The following is a 22,069-nucleotide window of genomic DNA, read 5'->3' as shown; positions in this document are numbered from 1 at the left end:
CATAGCTTTAATAAGGGCTTGAACTGCCCCAAGAAGGGGCTGTCTCTATGACAGACTGTTTTTGCACACAGATATTGTCATATATCCTGAAGCCTTAGAATTAACTATGTGACTCAGCTTTCAGCTTTTCAACATCCTCATCAATTGAAGGCTTCCCATGGTGGGTTTCTCTACTTCATGGAAAGGACTTTCTTCAACTCTGCGAATACCTTCACCAACAATCATATGTGATGCTCTTCTTGATCTGATGATATCTAAGATTGCTGGGAGAAATATCAATAACCTCAGATATGCAGATGACACCATCCTTATGGCAGAAAGTGAAGAGGAACTAAAAAGCCTCTTGATGTAAGTGGAAGAGGAGAGTGAAAAAGTTGGCTTAAAGCTCAACATTCAGAAAACGAAGATCATGGCATCTGGACCCATCACTTCATGGGAAATAGATGGGGAAACGGTGGAAACAGTGTCAGACTTTATTTTGGGGGGCTCCAAAATCACTGCAGATGGTGATTGCAGCCATGAAATTAAAAGACGCTTACTCCTTGGAAGGAAAGTTATGACCAACCTAGATAGCATATTAAAAAGCAGAGATATTACTTTGCCAGCAAAGGTCTGTCTAGTCGAGGCTATTGTTTTTCCTGTGGTCATGTATGGATGTGAGAGCTGGACTGTGAAGAAAGCTGAGCGCTGAAGAATTGATACTTTTGAACTGTGGTGTTGGAAAAGACTCTTGAGAGTCCCTTGGACTGCAAGGAGATCCAACCAGTCCATTCTAAAGGAGATCAGTCCTGGGTGTTCATTGGAAGGACTGATGATAAAGCTGAAACTCCAATACTCTGGCCACCTCATGCGAAGAGTTGACTCATTGGAAAAGACCCTGATGCTGGGAGGGATTGGGGGCGGGAGGAGAAGGGGACGACAGAGGATGAGATGGCTGGATGGCATCACCGACTCGATGCACATGAGTTTGGGTAGGGTTTGGGAGTTGGTGATGGACAGGGAGGCCTGGCGTGCTGTGATTCATGGGGTCGCAAAGAATCGGACACGACTGAGCGACTGAACTGAACTGAACGATCCTAAGATGGACTGGTATAATGTATTGTACCTTAACTGTGGACATAATGTGACTTTTAATTTTGATCATGTTTTAATTTGGTTTAATTACTCTTTTGCCTCATATCTATAACTGTAAGATGTGGTTTGTTTCTAACCATCTGAAAGCTTTTAGGTTACAGATGGCTGTTCAAGCTCCTACAAGTACCACAACCTCCTCCAACTGCTCCTTGAGGCCCCTGGATCAGAGACCCTCAACATGAGAGTTAGGAGAATATGTTGCCTCAACAATTTAGGGACGATGCCCCTTAACAGCAGGAAGGAGTTATGGAATGAAAATGGTGCCCCTTTCCTTTGGCAACATAATTCTCCTAAAAGAAAAGAGGGAAATGAGAGAGTCAGTTCCTAGGTAGGTTGATAAGTCTGGGGTCCCTGAGGAGGACAAAGGGGCCTGGGGCTCTCAAGGAGGAGAAAAAGACAAATGCTTTTTTCTTTAAGCCCAGAGCTGATGATTACACAACAAAACAATTCATCTTGCTCAAGGATATGTTTTCCCTTAAACTCTGTACCATTATGACAACAATGTACCCTGCTTGAGGACATATTTCTCCTTCTTGAGAACCTTCTGACTAATCCTGTCATCTTACAATGTGTATAATGGGAGAGGGTCTGGTAATATCTTTCTATTGTTAGTTCTAATCTTGTTATCTTAAAATGTATATTGTGGAAGTGTGTCTACAAACTTGAGACATTCTTTTGGTTTATTGCAATAACCAACTGAAACAGTATATATCTCCCTTCCTAAGACTAGCAAGGGGGGCACTCTCCATCCCCCTTCTGATGTCTATTTCAGAAGATTTCTCTGTCCCTTTTCACTGTAATAAAACTCTGCTATACAAAGTCTCTTGAGTGATCAAGCCTGGTCCCTGGTCCCGAAGCTAAATCTTCTTCTTCAGAGATCACGAATCCGACATTGTTAAGCTATCACTTCTGTCGATGTTTCACTGACTGAAACCAATCAGGTGGGAAAGTCCAAGCCTACTTTGTGCTTAAGATCAGGATGTTGACAAACAGCACTAATGACCCAGTTCCTCAGCTGAGGCTCAGGCTGGTACCTCCTAAGCATGGGACAGAAGAAGTGAGTGGTTTATTACTACAGACTGGAGAAATGAGGTCCTGGCAGCTGTACCCAAACTGCTACAGAGGCTCCAAGCCATTGGCAATAGAAACAGCAGCAGGACTGCTAGCTAACAAGCTTGGACTGTGCAAGGCTCAGCCCTGAGAGATACAGTGGACATGCAGAAAGGGGACAGAGAGTTTCAGTGCTTTGCAGGATACCTATCCAGCTCCTGATCCTATATTTACAGTCTCCACCCCGAGAATCCTGGGAATGCAAGACAGGCTGCCTCCCTGACGTCGGCTCCTCCCAACGGACAGGGTTCTCTACTATCCTTTGGTACATCCCAAGGTGCCTTCTCTCTCAAAATGGCGGTGTCAACTCATTCTGGCTGAGAGAAAAATTCCATGACTTTCCCAAGTGATCTGCAGCCACTTGTCTCAGTAGAACTGTGGGGCAGGCAGGGCTTTGCATGGGACAACCTACAAATGATTCCCAGAGCCATGTCCAACCTCCCAAAACCAGTTCTGCAGCAGTGCCAGCCTGGGGCGTCAGGACAAGGGGTTCTCTCTGCTTTCTCTCTGGCAGGAGCACACGCAGCTGCATCCCTCCCCTTGGACAGCCTCCTGGAGACGTGCAGGGGCAAAAACACATTGCTGCACAGACGCACTCCTAGAAAAGGGTCTTTCCGCTGTCTGGCCAGACTCTTGGGAACAATATGCATGAATGGTAGCGCTATACAGCATCTGTCCCCCTTGCTGGTCACGTCACCCACCTTGCCTTCCCTCTTCTGTGCCTTCAACCAGCTGTGTTGTGAGAACATAGGACAGGGTGTTCTTAGTTGGAGCCCACAACCACCAGACTATATTTGGTGTCTGAAGCCCACATTTATTTTGCCTAAAGATGACCCTGTTGACCAAGATGCTGGGTTACCATTCCTTTTCCTTCTCTCTTTCTCTTTCCTTCCTCCTTTCTTTCTCTCTCACATTTACATTTGCAACCAGCTCTCAGGAGAGTTTCAGAAGGCCCTGATTTGGGATCTGGTTGATGATTCCTGGCTGCATTATGAGTGTGTGCCCCGAAGACTGACTCTTGAGGCCCCAAGAACAAGCATTGCTTAAAAGCTGCCCACAGAGCTGTCCAGGAAAAGGATGACCCCCAAGATCGGGTCAGGGACGTTAATTAGATAAAATTTGCAACAGTCCTTTGGCCAACGAATGTGCTAGGACTTCTGCTGGCTAAGGCTTCTCTGGAGCATGACCAGAGCGGCCCCCACAGCTGCGTCTACATCCTGTCCATAGGACACTGGCAGAGGGAATGCCCTCTGCACTTCCTGCTTCAGCACTTCGTTCCTGGACAGCGCACTCCCACTGCCAATCACCCGCTCCACGCCCCACTCCCGGAGCTGCCCAAATGGAAGCATCGAGTGCAGGTTCTGAACGATGCCTCTGCACAGGGCCCGGGTCACGTGCCCCAGGGAGAGGTCAGAGGAGGAGATTCCGGTCACTGAGGCCAACTGGTCCGGCAGGTGCCTCTCTCCCAGCACTGTTGGAGTGATGGTCAGGCAGGTGTCTCTCTGCTGGGCAGCTGCCTGGATCATGCATGAATACACCATGGATTCTTCAACCTCCAGGCCTGCCAGGGACAAAGAAGGTCGTGTGAGTTCAGGCACCCCCTCTCTGCAGGCTATAGAGTTCCCAGAGAGGCAGGAATGGGTTGACTTGTTGCCCCTCCTCACTGTTGGGGGCTGCTTACTGGCTCAGAACTCACACAATCTGGCTGGCTGTGCTCAGTGCCAGACCCCAGCAGCTCTCTCACTGCTCACCCCAACCCAGCCTTCAGGGGGAGAACTTACATGCTGTGTGAGCCCTAACCATTTGGCAGCTGTGGGATGCTTGCTCCCAAGTGGGCCAAATGCATACACTGATCAGTAAGTATCATCACAGCTGCTATTAGACTTATTAGCAGTGTCAAAGAAATCCCAGGACCACGGTCTGGCCTGCCCCTCGGCAAAGGTTGAGAACCACCAGTCCAGACCAGAGCTTGGAGTTCTGAATCACTCAAGGATCTTATTAAAATACAGCTTCTGGCTGTATTTTATGTATGCCTGGGATGGGGCCTCAGCTTCTGCATTTGTCATCAGCTCCCAGAGGAAGCCACTGCAGCTGGCCTGAGGACCACGCTTTTTGAGTAGAAGGTTCTAGATCAGTGCTTACCACCATGTGAGAGCATCAGAATCACCTGGGGAACTTTTAAAAAAATATTTTATTCACTTTTTTGGCTGTGCCAGGTCTTAGTTGCAGCACGTGGGATCTTTGATCTTTGTTGTGGCATGCAAATTCTTAGTTGTGACAGCATGTGGGATCTAATTCCCTGACCAGGGATTGAACCTGAGTACCCTGCATTGGGAGTGCAGAGTCTCAGACACTGGACCAACAAGGAACTTTTACAAAATCCCATGCTCAGGATCCCTCTTCCCCAGGTCAAATATTCACCATTTCTAGGGATAAAAATAGGACAGTATTTCCAGTGCTGAGAATCGCCAACCAAAAGCCACTGTAGAGTCTCATCAGTAACACATTTAACTCCCATGTGCTGCAACTAAGACCCAATGCAGCCAAATAAGTAAGGAAAAAAAGAAATAAGGCAAATCTCAAATACTTGGGACCCAGAGGCTTATTGACCTAAAAAGTAACATAGTGGGGTGAGGGAGAGCTGGCAGACTATCAGGATGCTCCACAGTCAACGTTAGGAGTAGTACTCTCAAAAGAGAGTAGGCAATGGCAGCTCAGAAGGTGAGAGTAAAGAAGGCTGCCAGCTCAGATCCCTACAGAAGGAAGGAATGTGCCAGAACCTGGTTCAGTCTGAGACATGAATCAAGGAGTTTATTGCACATTCAGCACCAGGACACTGCCACACAGAACAGACAAGCAGAGAACACACCGCTGAATGGCTCACACTTACCTAGATCTGCCATCCACTGGACCAGCATGTGGACAAACGTGGCCAGCACATTGCCCCCATTGAGTGACGCTGCCACAGCCAGGTAAGTCCTGTCGAAGTACGGGAAGTAGGCAACTGGGGCTGCGGGGTCTGGAGTCTGTGGTGGCTGGAATCCTGAAGGCATGGAAGCTACCAGCTGAACTGAGGTGCTGATGTTGAGAACTGGGGTCCGAGGAAAGCAGAGGTTAGGCCCGTTGGGCTAACTCAGAGGCCACAAGTCACAATGGGGCTGGGGAAGTGTGCCGCAAATTTCTGGATACTCCTCCTTTCAGGAGGCAGAGACTAATTGAAATAAATCAACTGGACTTCCCAAGTGGCACTAGTGGTAAAAGAAAAAAAAAAAAGCCTGCCTGCCAATACAGGAGACATAAGAGACACAGGTTCCATCCCTGGGTCGGGAAGATCCCCTGGAGAAAGAAACACCCACTCCAGTACCCTTGCCTGGAGAATCCCATGGACAGAGGACCCTGGAGGGCTACAGTCCATGGGGTCGCAAAGAGTCAGATATGACTTAGCAGCTAAACAACAACAAAGGATAGTTGCCGGGAGCTGGAGAGAAACATTCCACTCGTGACAAAGGTCATGAGGAAGGAGGCTCGGCATACGCAAAGGCGGGATCGAGCCTCCGGAGTGCCCCCAGATATTCTCAAGCATCTACCCCCAAAAACCAGAGTCTGCCTACTTTATTGCTTTGTGCTCTCACCTCTGACTTTACTGGGGGCTGTCCCCCACCACCATCTCGCTCTTTCTGTCAAAGAGTTAACTTACAGCTCCAATTAATAAAGTTCCTGGGCAATTAGGAGTGTTTAAATCCAAACCCCTCAGATGGCTCTCTAACTCACCTGACAAGTTTACCCGGACTCCTACAGCTATGCATACGATTGTTTACAGTCTCCCAGCCTCGAGAGGCACGGGAAGCTTAAGATATTCAAATAGCTTAGAGCCTCTCAGAGAGTTAGAAACTGTCAGAATAAAACTAGTAAAAGATTTCATTGATGAGCCAATGTTTGTTGCCAAGTTTTCACATCCCCTGAATTGTATCCTTGAATGTGTATTAATTAATATAGTTGGTATGTAGAAAAAATAAGTAGTGGCCTTGGTGTTAGTAACTTTAGACCCTTAAGGTAATAAATTCTTTCCTTTGTAAACCCATTACACATCCACCCTATAGGAATGCAATTTTATCTTCGAAAGATGGCGCCAAACCTTAAAATAATTACTCTTAGAGAAAATAAGTCTTTGTTGATAAGTCCTTGTCAAGAGTCATAAAATGTTAATAGGCCTTCTGGCCAGAAGATGATGTAAATCACCTAAACCATTTGTATACAATAAATTTGCAGGAAAGAAACCCTGGTTTTTGATAAGCAGCAAAGACTGCTGACTTTGCATCTCCTATTATCCTCTATGTGTAACTTAGGGTATAAAAGCCCCTGTTAAAAATAAAGCTACGGGCCTTGCTCAACCAACGCTTGGTCTCCCCATGTCATTCTTCCCTTTAACTTCCAGCTGAGTCTCCATCTGGAGCGCGGAACCCACCATGCTTTACTAATTATGCCTGGGCTTCTAAGATCCGACCGGGGAGGCCTCAGTGTCTCCTCTCCTTCGGGAGAACGGAAGGACGCCTGCGGCCTACGTAAGTGGTGCAAACTTCTTGTCTTGAAGTTTTATTGGTCTCCCGCGTAAACCAAGCTACTCAGCTTCTTTTCTCCACTGAATTTTCCTACTGAGCTATCCTCTTTCTATTATTCTTTATATCTCTGAATAAATAAATAAATAAATAGGTCGCCTACTCCGTCTCCCCTTCAAATACCCTGGATCAGCCGGGGCTGGACCTCGGCAGATAGTACTGGTCAGTTTTTAAACTAAAGTTTGAATTGTAGTAGTTCTAACTGATGAAGGAAAAAAGATGTGATGACAAAGAAAACGCAAGTAAGATGAATGAATTCTCTGTTCCCCTTGATAACAAGGCAGGGCTCTCAAAGTGGGCCCACTCAGCCTGGTTGCCCTGAGGATCACATGAAACACACAGTCTGCCACCTCACTGGGGCAGGCAGGCACAAAGCCCAAGGTCTACTCCACCCCAGGAGGGACAAATGACAGCCCCCAGACCATATCCAGCCTGGCCATCTGTTTTTATATGGCCTAGGAGCTAGGAGTGGCTTTTGTATCTATATCATTTTTAATGATAAGTTTATTGGGATGTATTATAATTCAAATAAATTCACCATAAAATGCACCCTTTTCAAGTGTACAGTTCTGTGCTTTCTAGTATATTCACTATATGCACTGTATATAGTATATACACAGGTAAACATCACTGTGATCTAATTTTAGGACATTTTTACCCCCCTGGAAAGGAATCCCTTACGGGTTAGCAATAAAGCCCCACTCCTAGCCCCTGACAACCATGAATCTTCTTTCTGTCTCTATGAATCTGCCTGTTCAACTCTGGACATTTCCCAGGAATGGAATCACACACTACATGGCCCTTCACTTTCCTTCCCATGCTGTAGCATGTTATCTCTGGGGATACACCACATTTTAAAAATCCACTGATCAGTTGATGAACATTTGGGTTGTTTCTCTCTTTTGGCTATTATGAATAAGGCTGCAGGAAAAAAATTGTGTACAGGTTTTTGTGTGGACACGTGTTTTCAAATCCCTTGGGTATACACCAAGGAGAGGAATTGCTGGGTCGTGGTAATTTCACGCTTAACTTTCAGAGAACTGTCAGACTGTTTTCCAAAGGGACTGCACCATTTTACAACCCCAGAGGGATATTCTTACCTTTTTAAATGGTTGAAAAGAAATGAAAAGGAGAAGACTATTTCATGAGACATGAAAATTTTATGAAATTCACATTTCAGCCTCTATAAATAAAGTTTTATTGGAACACAGCTACACCCACTCACTTATGCATTAGCTGAGGCTGCTTTTCTGCCCCAACAGCAGGTAAGTAGTTGTGGCAGAAACTAAATGGCCCACAATGCTTGAAATATTTACTACCTGGCCCTTTACAGGAAAACTTTGCCAAACCCTGCCCTGGAGGGCAGCCTCCACCTCACTGTGACTCTCTCACACAAATTACTGGAAAATCTGCATTTCTAATCAAATTCAAGAGAACTTTCATTGACACACACACAGTAACAAAAACCCTGATCTACTCATCTGTTTCCTTGGTCAGGGAGACACACAGAAACCAGCTAACTAGAGAGAGTCATTTTCCTTAGCTGGCCCTAGAAAAGAAAGGCACTGGCTGTGCTCAGGGCAGAGCTCGTCCTGCTAGAGGATAAGCTCCCTGGGTAGGGGCTTCATCTGTAGGGACGATGGTGGGGTTTTTTGTTTTGTTGTTTGTGTTTTGTTTTTTATTGGACTGTATTGTGGCCTGTGGGCTCTTAGTTGCAACATGCAAGATCTAGTTCCCTGATCAGAGATCAAACCTGGGCCCCCTGTATTGGAAGCACTGAATCTTAACCACTGGACCACCAGGGAAGTCCCGAAGGTATTTTTCATGTTTGCAGGACAACGGTTAAGAGGACACTGAGACAGCTGGCTATGTGTGCCCCTCGGACCCTCACACAGAGCTGAGGCTTATGAGGCCCCGGTAGAGACTGGAGGAGAGAACCAAAGAAAGACTTACCTGCATCGGTCTTTTGGGCCATGCAGGAATAGACGGAGGCCTGCAAATCACCCAGGGCCACGCCCACCTGCGTCCCCCTTGGGATCTCAAACCAGGCCTGCGAAGTTCTTCCTGCCACACTGCCAGGCTCCGCTACATCTGGGAGCAGCTGGACGGGAAAGCCGGCGGCCCTCAGTCTGCAAATCGAAAGTGGACAGCCTATCTACCTGGTACCGGATCTTCTGTCTCCTGTTGCTTCCAGGAAACCAAGCAAAGGAAAGTGCTCTGGGACACACGTTCAAGAAGAGAGGGCAGAATCCAGTGTTTGTACAGAGGGCCCTTTTGCCTTTTTTTTAAACCATCAGATGTCTTGAGTTTTTTAGAGTGAACACTGGCTTTCAAGAGCTTGGGATGGGCCTTCCAAGGAAGACCATAACCAGTTTAAGCAAGGTGATCGGACAGGATTGGCTAAGAAGCAGATCGGCACCTGGCCTCCTGTGTTTGAGGGGAGCACAAACACTCTGCAAGGGGGGCAGTCAGAGTTTTAGAGCCAAGTCACAGTTGGTTAGCACAGGCCAAACCAAAGTCAAACCCATCAGCCTCCTGGACACCAGATGTAGTCACCACTCAGGGTTAGTGAGCATGGGGCTGTCAAGTTCATAAGACATGGTACAAAGTCCGTTACCTGAACTACCAGGCGCTTTTTGTTTTATTACAGAGCTCAGAATTTGGGACCTGGAGGAAGTGAATTTATGGACCTCTGGATCTGAAAAGGCAAATGATTGTTTCAAAAGAACTTAAAAGGTATCCCTCAAGTCTACTCCTTCCATTTATTAACCCTACTTTTAAATATATTAGGATAAAAATTTATTTTAAAAAAGAAAATGCATTTAAAATATTATCAAAAACAGTCAAATACCTACAATAAATTTAATAAAAGATGTACAACTCTATGCATACAAGCCATTATTAAAATAAATTAAAGATTAAAAAATAAATTAAATAAATGAAATGCTTTTAAAGGTTTGTGTCATAAAAAATATATATATATATAAAATGGTGGTGGGGAGGGATAGTTAAGGAGACATGTACACACTGCTATATTTAAAATGGATAACTGGAGGACACACAATTTTCACGGTCAGGAGCCTGCCGTGTACCCCTTTGCTTGACAAAAGCAATAAAGCTATTCTTTTCTAATTCAAAAAATAAATAAAATGGAAGAGCAACAAGGACCTACTGCACAGCACAGAGAACTCTGCTCAATGTTACGTAACAACCTGAATGGGAAAATAATTTGAAAAAAAAATAGGTACGTGTTTTTGTATAACTGAATCACTTTGTCGCACACACTAACACAACATTGTTAATCAACTATACTCCAATATAAAACAAAAAGTTAAAAAAAATAAGATAAAATGTATTTAAAAATGAAAGTTGTTGTTTAGCATCTATGGGCTGGGTCTGGGATTCAGAAAGAACCGGGGAGTGCACCCCAGGCCCAGGCAACAGTGGGGGAGCAGGAGAGCATGGCATGGTGGGCAGCACCCTTCCCCAAGGACTTCACTTACGGTCAGGCCCACCCACGCCCAGGGGCTGGAACAGGCTGGGGGCTGTTCGAACCTGATTCTTGGTCTCAGGGAATCCTCCACTATTCCCAGATGGGAAAACCCCACTGAAGCTCCCACTTCAGAGATTCTACCTTTCAGCCTCAAGCCAGCCTGCAAGATTATACTCACATCTCCAAGTTCCAGCTTTGGCTCCTGGTGTTGAAATAGCCCCAGCTAGCAGCATTCTGGTCGGACATCAAGGGTCTTGCCAAGCCGCACAGCATGGCAACCACATAGTCATGGATGGTGCCAGCTGTATCGTAGGACTTGAGGAACTCCGGGCTGTTTGTCATACCCAAAACAATTCAGCGTGGTTTAATATTGACTGAAAAGCATGAGCCGCAGCTAACTGAGGTCAGTGTGGACTACACATGGCATAACTGGGCAGCGACCAGAATCCCACAGGCTACAGTCCCCCACAGCCGAACTTCCCAAGCTGAGGACCTCCAAAAGCCTCCAAGCCAAGCTGGCCGGAGTCAGCCTTAGGGGAGAGTATTCATAGGAGGACACATCATGCCTGGGAAAGCAGGACATCAACCGTTCTTAGCAGTCCTGACCCCACTATGAACCCATCATGTGACCCTTGGCAACTCCCTTACCCTCTCTGGCCCCTTCTTTTCCCCTCTGGGTTAGAATCGGATAATCAACAAGCCCCCTCTGCAAAATGAAGAAGCAGTGGTAGACCAAGTCTAGGTCTTGAGACTGTACCCTGTGCGGGGCCACGCTCACTAAGGGACAGTCCAGTGTGGAGTGATGCTGACCGGCTAGAGGTACAGCTCCCTAGCCACTCTCCTGCATCAAAATCATAGTGTTTGGGCCCAGTTGTGTCTGACTCTGCGACCCCATGGACTGTCCATGGGATTTCCAGGCAAGAATGCTGGACTGGGTTTCTATGTCCTTCTCCAGGGGATCCTCCCTGACCCAGGGATCAAACCCACGTCTCCTGTGCCTCCTGCATTGCAGGTGGATTCTTTACATACTGAGCCATCAGCTAGCCGCTCTCATTCCCCTGAAAATCCATCATCCAATTCAAAGAACAGTCATCCATACCTATTTTTCAAAAGCCAGAAGATGGTTGCACAGCCAAACCCTGTGGCCACACTGAGATGGGACTCCGGCTGGGGCAGAGAAGCCAGGAACTCGCTGCTACACCGGCCATCCTGCCACGTGACCAGGTGGCTCACAGCTCTAGGCTCGAACACAGGGGCGGCCCCTCCCTCTGTCCATGCACAGCCTGGAAGGAAGATGACCAAAAAAGGAGAATAGGGCAACTGATGGGCAGCAGCATGTCCTTGAGACTACCCTGCTAGTGAGGTTACAGGATGGACTTTATCACCTGTGACAATGCTTTATTCACACACAGGGGTCCTAGCCAGGACCCAGAAGAGCAGGGAGTGGATGGACCTAGAGATGGTTCCAGAGAGTGAAGTAAGTCAGTCACAGGACAAATATCATATGACAGTGCTTATATGTGGAATCTAAAAAAAAAAAAAAAAAAGGTACCCATGAACTTATTTACAAAGCAGAAATAGAGTCTCAGATGGAGAAAACAAATATAGTTACAGAGGAGGAGGGGAAGGGATAAATTGGGAGGTCGGGATGGACAAATACAAACTACTTTATATAAAACCGATAACTGGGGACTTCCCTGGTGGTCCAGTGGCTAAGACTCTATGCTCCCACAGCAGGGGGCCTGGGTTTGATCCCTGGTCAGGGAACTAGATCCCACATGCGGAATTAAAGATTCTTCATGCCACGACGAAGATCAAAGGTCCTCCGTGTCACAACAAAGACCCGGGACAGCCAACCAAATAAACAAGATTTTTATTTTTAAAAAATAGATAACTAATAAGGACCTACTGTATAGCACAGGGAACTCTACTCAAAATGCTCTAATCATCTGTATGGGAAAAGAATCCAAAGAAGAGTGGGTATAGGTATATGTACCACTGATTTACTTTGCTGTACACCTGAAACTAACACAGCATTGTAAATCAACTATACTCCAATAAAAATTACTTTAAAAAAAAGAAAAAGAGCAGGGAGGTGGTCACAAATGTATGCACCTGGACCTTTTGAAGTTTCACCTGGAAAATAGGGGTAAGCAGGTGATGGGATGGCCCCCGCTTAGGGAAATCCACCCTCAAAGCCACATTTCTGCTGAAAGCTGGCAGTCTAACCCCTGCACTAAAGCTGGACATCTGCAGCTTCTTTTTTCCAACCCTTTTATCTGCTTCCAAAACTCGTTTGACCCTTTTTAAAAAACTTCTAGAACTATCATTTTTATTTTGTCTGTATTATAAAACAGAGTTCTTACCATGTACCAGGGATTGTTCAAAGCACTTTCAAAATATTAATTTATTTAATCTACATATTAGCCTTACAACATATGTGTGATAAGAGCTCTAGAACACGGGCTCAACAGCCGTGGCTCACTGGCTTAGCTGCTTGGAGGCATGTGAGATCTTCCCAGATAAGGGATCAAACCGGTGTCCAGGGAAACCCCCAGGAACAGCATTTTAAAAAACCAATTTTCCACCCCCTTTGCCAACTCTTGTATTCTCAAACTGATTTCTTACAATCCAATGAGTGGAAAAATGATTTCTCACTGTTATTTTCATCTGCATTTCCCTAATTAATAGTGACATCGAGCATCTTTTCAAGTGCTTATTAGCTATTTGTACTTTCTCTTCTGGAATCTGCCTATTGGTTTCCTTTGCCCATTAGTCCACAGGGCCGTTGGTCCTTTCTTTGTTACTCATTCTTCATAGGCCCCCAGCTTCATCCTTTGTCTACTATACACTAGTGAAAATTTTCTCCCTGCCCGCTGCTGGCCTTTTAGCTTGGTTTTATGATCCCTACTTGTCTCCTGCCATTACTGAGCCTGAAAATGGAATGTGGAAACTGGCATAACCACAGGCCTCTCAAAAGACACCATTCACTCCCTCTCCTCTCCTCCAATGGGCTCGCCTGTGCCCTCATGGAGGCACTTAGCTCTCTGCTCAGGTTACTGGTGCCCGTCTGTGCTGACCGCCTTGAGTGAGCCCTGGCAGAGGAGGGCTGAATCCCCATTCCTATGTCTCCCATGGGGCCCAGCAAGGAGCCTCAAGTATTGCAGATTCTGAAATCAAATCGAATTATGGCCACTGTTAAAAGCAGAACGACTTGATCTCAAATAGGATTTCACTCGCTCCGCTAAGCGGGTTATCATCATGGTCAAATGGTGGCTCTCCTCCTTCCCATAAACAGAAACCAAACCAAGTAGGTGGGCATGCGGGCTCCATGAAATATTAAGAAGCTCTCTCCACCCATATGGATGATGGTTTGTGTGGTTGTTACAGAGTCCAGGAGATGGGCAGAAGGGAAGGCGTGTGACCAGACCACAATCATTAGATCTCTGCTGTCCACTCTGGGAAGGGTTTTAGTATTAACAGGACATTTATTCTCATTAATGCAAAATTAAGGAGTTTAAAAAGCTTTTACAACCTAGACTCTCCCCGAGAGGTCAGCACTAACACCATGACCAGCCTTTGGCTCTTGCTACCGATTGGAGCCAAGCAGCTCTTGTGGTCCCTGCTGGCCTGACGATGGGCAGACAATGGGAGAGGAGGAGGGGGAGAGCCTGGGCTGGCTTCTGCACTTACCCAGGCCCATCCTGAAGACTGATCAAAGGCTGCATCACCAGACCTCCGTCAAGCTGCTCAAAAGCAGGTTGCCACTCACTTGGCCCAAGGGAATCGGAATCACTGATTCTCCAGGCAAAGGAGGGGTGAATCCCATGTTCAGATCTCCTTAACTACAATCCCTCCCCCAGTAGCCATCATTCTCTGCTTAAAACACTTGCAGTAAAATGTTGATATTTTTGAAGCTGGGTGATGGGTGTGTGTTGATTCATAACAACACTGTTCTCCCTACTTTTATGTCTATGTAGAAATTATATATATATACACACAAAATAATTTTATTTATTTATTTATGGCTGTGCTGGGTCTTCATGGGGGCTTCCCTGATAGCTCAGTTGGTAAAGAATCTGCCTGAAATGCAGGATACCCTGGTTCAATTTCTGGGTTGGGGAGATTCCCTGGAGAAGGGAAAGGCTACCCACTACTTCACGGGCTTTTCTCTAGGTGCAGAGGGCGGGGGTTACTCTTCAATGCAGTGTGTGAGCTTCTCATTGCGGTGGCTTCTCTTGTTGCAGAAGCACAGGCTCTAGGGGAGTGGACTCAGAAGCTGTGGCCTACAGGCTCTAGAGCACAGGCTCAGTAGTTGGGGTGCACAGGTTTAATTGTTTGGCAGCCTGTGGGATCTTCCCGGACCAGGGATCAAAACCATGTCTTCTGCATTGGCAGGTGGATTCTTTACCACTGAGCCACCAAGGGAGCCCTGAACATTTTAGAATTTTAAAAAATTTTTCTTCATGCTTGCCATAACAGAAGCTCACAACTTCCTACAGGAGCCTGATCCTTCCTTCCTTGGACATTCTGTTGGGCTGTTCCTCCCTTCGTTGAGCTAGTGTATTCTTGTGTGGCTCTGGTCCTCCCAGAGATCTTTTGAAGTTCAGGTGTCTGAAGTCAGACAGACTTGGGTTTGAAAGCTGGAGTCACCACTTGCTGTCATATGACCCTGAGCATATTATTTTGTAATCTCTCTGAACCTCAACTTCTCATCTGCTCAAGAGGGACAATAATGTCACCTACATCATAAAGGTGTTGGGAAAATTTGATGAGATCACACAGGTAACGCCCTTAGCTCTGCACCTGGCATGCCAAGTGCTCATTGCTGTTTTGCTGGCTTAATTCCCCTCCTGGAGGCCAAACAGAACAAGCCACCCATATCTACACTGTGGCAGACCTTCTGAAATAATACCCAACTAAATAATGCTTAGCAACGGTGCCCATGAAAAGGACATGGAACTGAAAATTCACGAATATCTGTGATGATGTTAAACAACAAAACTGTGCTCAAATGCAGAAAAGTATCCTCTGTGTCTTGATATTTCCTGCAGCTACACTAATCTCTTGGTGTTGGCACTGATGCTCCAAGATACTGGTACAAAGAAAGAGAAAGCTATGAAAAAAATCCACTCGACTGAATCCAACAGAGAATCAGAGAGGACTCACTCTTCACCCTCTCCCTGTTCATGTATAATGTGTGAGTGGACAGTTCAGTTTATTACATCTTTGAATGGGACAGGATGCTCACAAAACGCAAGAGGACAGCCTGACCCTTCACAGAGAGTCTTTGGCGGCACGTTTCTGGTTCCTGGTGAGGCAGAAGATAGATGAGCCCCAGGCTGAGCAGCTGGAGTTTGTCCCCTGTGGACAGATACTCCAAGATGAAGATAATAGCAGGAGCGAAGGGGACCTGCACCCTGCTCAGATAAAAGATTAATAAGAAACCGAGACTTCCCTGACAATCCAGTGGTTCAGACTCCGTGCTTCCAATGCAGGGGGCATGGGTTTGACCCATGGGAACTAAGGTCTGGGAACTAAGATCCCACAATCCCACATGCCTTGTAGCCAAAAAAAGAAAGAGAGAGACCACATATTTCTCATTCTTGAGGTCAAGGAGACCTTCCCAACTACACATGCGTAAAAAGGCTCCTCAGGGGTCAAAAAGGGAGGGAGTGTCACCCCATAGTAGGTGATATCAACATTCCCATAGGCCTCTTCCCCAGAATCCATCTTGGCTAAGAGATGCGCACACACACAGGGGAGGACCCTGAGATAAACCAAAACACAGCAAAGTAAGATGATTGGCAGCCGGAGGAAACCAGAAGAAATGCCCCATATAAGTGGTTCAAACTACCACGAGGGCACAACTCTCCCTGAGCCCACCCATGCATCCATTCACACATACCCTTTTTCCTCCTAACAAACAATTTACTTGTTTCACTACGTTTTGTATCTTTGTGGAAATTCGTTTCTACAAAGCTGACAGGCCAGCACCTCGTCACTGGCTATGGGTCTAGGGGCTAGGATTCAGCTCTCTCACTGTCTCACTCTGACTTCAGTCTCTGACTGAACCAAATTCCTGCTTTAAGCCGCACCACAGGCTGAGGCCATCGAAGATCGCAGGGTGATTGCTTTCGCTTTGTTTTGTTTCAATGTGGACCATTATTGAAGCCTTTATAGGGCTTACCTGGTGGCTCAGTGATAAAGAATCTGCCTGCAATGCAGGAGACCTGGGTATGATCCCCGGGTTAGGAAGATACCCTGGAGGAGAAAATGGCTACCCACTCCAGTATACTTGCCTGGAGAATTCCATGGTCAGAGGAGCCTGGGAGGCTACAGTTCATGGGGTTGCAAAAGAGTTGGACATGACTGAGCAACTAAACAACAACCACCACACTGAACTTGTTACAATATTGCTTCTGTTTAACACTGGGTTTTTTTGTCCTGGAGGGATGCGGGATCTTAGTCACAGAACAGGGATAGAACCCACGCCCACAGGGTGACTGTTAACAGAATGTGATTGCCCCCAAGCCCAGCATACCTTGGCCTGTTTTCCAAAACATGACTCCATGCATCTGCCCCGACACGCCGATGCCACAGACCTTCCGGAGCTGCTGCCGGGGAAGGGCAGCAAGACACTCGTGGAGGGCCTGGATGATTCTCCTCACGTCCTGTTCTTGCCCCTGGAAACAGAATAGGACATGCTGGCCAGAGGCACGCACACTGGGAGGAGCGGAAGACAGAGGCGGCAGGGACTTCCTGCGTGGGGGCTGCCTAGCTAACTCCCCCGAGGTCACTCCCAGGACCTGCGGGCTGGGCCTCAAGGGTGAGATGTGGGCCTGAGGGGTCTCCACCACCTCCTCCTGGAGTAGGAATGTGGTGGGCAAGTTTCCACTCCTCCCTTTAGCAATGAGGGAGGGCTTGACCCGGGTTTGATCCCTGGGTCGGGAAGATTCCCTGGAGAAGGAAATGGCAACCCACTCCAGCATTCTTGCCTGGGAAATCCCATGCAAGCAGGAACCTGGTGGGCTACAATCCATGGGGTCGCCAAGAGTCAGACACAACTGAGCGACTTCACTTACTGATGAGGAGCCACTGCAGCTCAAGTTCAACCAATGGCCAGACTCTGGCCCTTGCTGTGGAACAGTCTGAGCTGAGAAAAGCGCTGCCCTGCCCTACAGGTGCTTACAGTCCAGCTGTGCTGTGTGCTGTGCTTAGTCACTCAGTCATGTCTGATTCTCTGCAACCTCATGGACTGTAGTCTGCCAGGCTCCTCTGTCCATGGGGATTCTCCAGGCAGGAATACTGGAGTGGATTGCATGCCCTCCTCCAGGGAATCTTCCCAACCCAGGGATCACACCCAGGTCTCCTGCACCGCAGGTGGATTCTTTACTAACTGAGCCAACAGAGAAACCTAAGAATACTGGAGTGGGTAGCCTATCCCTTCTTCAGGGGGTTTCCTGGACCCAGGAATCGAACTGGGATCTCCTGCATTACAGATGGATTCTTTACCAGCTGAGCTACCAGGGAAGCCCTATAGTCCAGCAGGACAGGAAAACACGAGAAAGACGTGCTGCAAGGAGAAATAAGGCAAGTTACATGGAACGCTGGGGTAGAAAAAGGATGGAACACAGCAGGAAAGAGGTAGACAAGAGAGCTTTCCTAGGGACTTCCCTGGTGGTCCAGTGGCTAAGACTCTGAGCTCCCAATGCCAGGGGCTCAGGTTTGAGATCTAATCAGGGAACTCTATCTAATTTGCCACAGCTAAGAGTTTGCATCCTGCAACTGAAGATCCCTCGTGCCACAACCAAGATCTGGTGCAGACGAATAAATAAATAAAATTTAAAAAAATAAAAAAAAACATAACTTATTTTTTAAAAGAAAGATAAGAAAGGCTTTCTGGACTAAAGCACCTGACAACAGGTGCTAGTGGTTGCTTCCGATCACATTCAGGCAGGCATTTCCTGAATGTGCTGAGGGGCCAGAATTTGCTCCAGGGGCAGTGCAGGCCTCCCCTCCTTGGAGCTAACGCTTCATCTGTCAGCTGGCCTTGGGCTGTGGCAGTTCTTGGCTCCAAACAGATATGACCAAAGGATTAGAAAGAAGGAAAGTGAGGAGGGGTAGGATGGGGGGAAACGTGAGCAGAGAGCACAGAGCATTTTCTTGAGGAGGCAGCCCCACATCCTAACAAGGCTCTTTTTTTGGACCAAACCACTCGGCGTGGTGTGGTCAATTAACTAGTCAATCCTAAAGGAAATCAACCCTGAAAGTATTCATTGGAAGGACTAATGCTGAAGCTGAAACTCCAATACTTTGTCACCTGATTCAAAGAACTGACTCCTTAGAAAAGACCCTGATGCTGGGAAAGAGTGAAGGCAGGAGAAGAAGGTGACGACAGAGGGTGAGATGGCTGGATGGCATCACTGACTCAATGAACATGAGTTTGAGCAAGTTCTGGGAGTTGGTGATGGACAGGGAAGCCTGGAGTGCTGCAGTCCATGGAGTCGCAAAGAGTCGGACACAACTGAGCAACTGAACTGAACTGAACTCAGGATGGGGGATCTTATTTCTCAGACTAGAAATCGAACCTGTGCCTCCTGCAATGGAAGCCTGGAGTCTTAACCACTGGACTGCCAGGGAAGTCTCCTAACAAGACTCTTTATGCAGAAGAGACTACAGGAGAACTGACTGGGCAGTAAAAGACAGGGCAGAGAGGAGCTGCATAGATGCGCGTGATCCCCCAGGAGGGAAGAACTACGACAGCAGGCAAAGGAAGAAGGAAGCAGGGAAGAGACATTTGTTTACACCTGCCCTGTCCAACACAGCAGTGATTAGCCACACGAGGCAGGTCCACATTGAAAACTACACACCAGATTTCAGATTTAGTAAGAAAAAAATAAAGCACAATCTCTCATTAATAATTTCATATGATTACATATTGAAATGATACATTTGGATACATTGGGTTAAATAAAATAGGCGATGAAAATTAATTTCAGGGTTCCTTTTTACTGTTTTTTAGCATGGCTTCCAGAAAACTGAAAACTACATAAGGCTCACAGTTTCATTGGGCAGTGCTGGTTTACAGAGTTCCCATGTGGCCGGCAGATGGTGCGTGAACCCAGAACAGAGAAGCTGTTCTCTACATGGGCCCAAAGTGGGTGAGCTGTGTGGATGGGGACAGCGGAGGAGGGGAACAGGCTGGATGGAGTGAAGACAAGGAGGCAGTCAGTGAGTGTACAGCGAGTTTTAGTGATGAGTGTGACGAGGGAGTAATTCTTGGACAGACAATGGGTACACCCCCAGTGTAACAAGACAGGTGCTGCCCCCATTCCTTGGTTCGGAATATCAAGTGGTCTATATCCAGATCAAATCCTAGAACTTCAGATTGGAAAAAAAAGAGCTTAAGAACTCATTCAACCCTCCTCCTCCCCACTCCTTTTACAGAGGGGAAAATGGAGGCCCAAAAAGGACAAATTAATAGCACAGAAAGGGTTGCAGAGGGAATTTCCTGGCAATTCAATGGTTAGGACTTGGCACTTTTACTGCCGTGGGCCTGGGTTTGATCCCCGGTCTGAGAACTAAGATCCCACAAGCCGTGTAGCACAGCCAAAGAAAAGGGGGTAGACAGAGTTTCCCTCAAAAATCCTGTTATTTTAAAGTTGCAAAGAGCTAAACATCTGACCTTCCACATAGTTGCCAAATTTGGCCATGGAGTACACAGTGCTTCTAGAGTGAGAAATGTGGACAGGAGGATGGAACAGAACCATCAGGGGTTTCTATAGATCAGTAGTTCTTACTCCAGGGGTGATTTTTGTCCCCTAGGGGGCATTTGGCAATATGGAGATATTTGGGGGTGTTGCAACTGGGGAGGAGGGTTCTACCAGCATGCAATGGGTTAGAGCCCAGGGATGCTATTAAATAACCTACAACATACAGGACAGCCCCTCACAACAAAGAATCATCCTGCCGTCGAGTATCAACAGTGCCAAGGTTGAGAAATCCTGCTCCGGGTGAAATTACAGTAGTGTTGTTTGTCCCACGGCACAACACACACGCAGAGGATGCAAGGGAGGGGGCTATTATGAACATCTCCTAAACCCCTCCTTAGGCAGGTGTGGAGCACTGGGTGTGCCTGTAAACAGAGAACAGCATGCTGAACACTGGAGGAAGTGGGGAATGTGGCCCTATGTCTAGAGCCAAGAAGTGGCACTCTCTCAAGAGAAAAAAGGCACTGCCTAAAACCCACTTCCTGGAATCTTGGCTCTGCTGCTCACCCCAACAGGGTCCAAGCTGACGTTGCCTCCATGTCAAGGTGCATGAAGTGAGATAACGATTCTAAAATGCGCTGATGCTCCAACCAAACTAATTTTGAAAGACTCTGTGAAAATGTGCTCCTGGAATCTTTATCCTCTGAAGTGCTTCTGAGCAAGATGGACTCTGGGGACTTCCCTGGAAACCCTGTGGTTAGAACTGTATGCTTTCACTGAGGAGGGCCTGGGTTTGATCCCTGGTTGGGCAACTAAGATCCAACATGATGGAAAGTGAAGCCAAAAAAAAAAAAAAAAGATGGAATGTGAACCTTAAAGAACTGAGCCCAGTTATGTAGCAAGAGCTTGTGAAAAACAAAGTTCTTGGGAATGGGGTTTGGCTCAGAAAATTGAGGTTTGTGGCCGGCAGTGGCCATAGAGGTTATCTATTTCAATTACAAGAACAAGCAGAGATCCAGAAAGTCATGAGGTTACAAAGAAAGTTCCTTGATATTAATTTCTATTATCAATGAATTGAACATTGAGATACCTTTTTCAGGGAATTAATGGACTCCATCTCTGAGGACTAACATCCTTTCTGAACCCACCTCTTACAACTGAGCCCACTGTGGTGAAATTCTCAATTTCTATCTCGTAGTTTTCACAAGACACTAGTTTTTGTGTAGAAATATCAATCTGAACTTCTCAATGTCGACCTGTCCTAATTACTTTCCTCCAAGCTCTTCAGCCTTTGGGGTCAAGGGACTTTTGCTAGCCAAATGTTTGAGTTCCTCCACCTACAATCTATATCTGTGGGATGAGAGAGGGACAGGTTATACCTGGTTTTGCATCTGGTTTCTCAAGGAAAACCCAGACACTGCCCTAGGAAACAAACAGAATCCTGAATGTGAGGACATGAGGCAGATGTGAGGAGCAGAGAGCCACAAGAATGAGAAGGTGGCCTGCGATCACTCCATATGCAGGAGAGCAATTTTCCCGCAGGTCAGGGTACAGAAGGTGAAGGGCAGAGAGCACGGGGATCTAGCGCCGAGGGCAAGGCTTCCAAAGAAGGCTCGAGAGTGGCTAGATCGGTGCCAGCAGGTGGGAGAGCTCCTGGGAGGAGAGCTATCAAATCGAGTGAGTTGCATCAGGCAAGCAGAGATCAGGCAGGCTGGAGCAGTCAGGGAGACTTCATTGAGGAGGGAAAGGGTGTCCGGAGGCTCCCGGAGGCGGTGCGGCTCCAGGGAGCTGCCTCACCTGGGGCCCCGCCGCCGCGCTCTGGGCCGCCGTCTCGGCCTGCGCTGCCCGAGCACAGCTTGCCAGTACCACGAACCCGGAAGGGTCGCCGGGCGCGGCCTCCACCAGGGCCGCCTTCACAGACGTGGTGCCCAGGTCGATGCCGAGAGTGACAGATCGTGCAGCCATGACAGCGTCCGCGCCAGCACCCTTCACCCTGGACCTAG

The 22,069-nt window shown here is 47.2% G+C and overlaps 1 protein-coding gene across 1 annotated transcript; it reads right to left on the bottom strand.

The window, feature by feature from the left end:
- Positions 1 to 1,155: 1,155 nt before the first annotated feature.
- On the bottom strand, positions 1,156 to 22,066 carry SHPK (sedoheptulokinase). The gene is made up of 7 exons (XM_055576888.1): positions 21,864 to 22,066; positions 16,898 to 17,039; positions 11,453 to 11,636; positions 10,532 to 10,684; positions 8,814 to 8,989; positions 5,135 to 5,335; positions 1,156 to 3,805 (listed from the first exon to the last, which is right to left on the bottom strand). Exons 1-7 carry the CDS (start codon positions 22,029 to 22,031, stop codon positions 3,393 to 3,395), a joined length of 1,437 nt encoding a protein of 478 aa, XP_055432863.1. The 5' UTR covers positions 22,032 to 22,066; the 3' UTR covers positions 1,156 to 3,392.
- Between the last annotated feature and the right edge of the window lie 3 nt (positions 22,067 to 22,069).

This window comes from Bubalus kerabau, chromosome 4 (genome assembly GCF_029407905.1).
Source record: "Bubalus kerabau isolate K-KA32 ecotype Philippines breed swamp buffalo chromosome 4, PCC_UOA_SB_1v2, whole genome shotgun sequence".
NCBI classification, from domain to species: Eukaryota; Metazoa; Chordata; class Mammalia; order Artiodactyla; family Bovidae; genus Bubalus; species Bubalus kerabau.
This window is presented reverse-complemented; position numbering and strand designations above follow the sequence as displayed.

Coding starts and splice junctions, on each gene's coding strand:
- SHPK (XM_055576888.1), bottom strand. CDS start 22,031: ATGGCTGCACGATCTGTCACTCTCGGCATCGACCTGGGCACCACGTCT. Junction 11,637..16,897: donor GTTTTGGAAAACAGGCCAAG/GTATGCTGGGCT, acceptor TCTTCCTTCCAG/GCTGTGCATGGACAGAGGGA. Junction 8,990..10,531: donor CAAAGCTGGAACTTGGAGAT/GTGAGTATAATC, acceptor TTCGATTTGCAG/ACTGAGGGCCGCCGGCTTTC.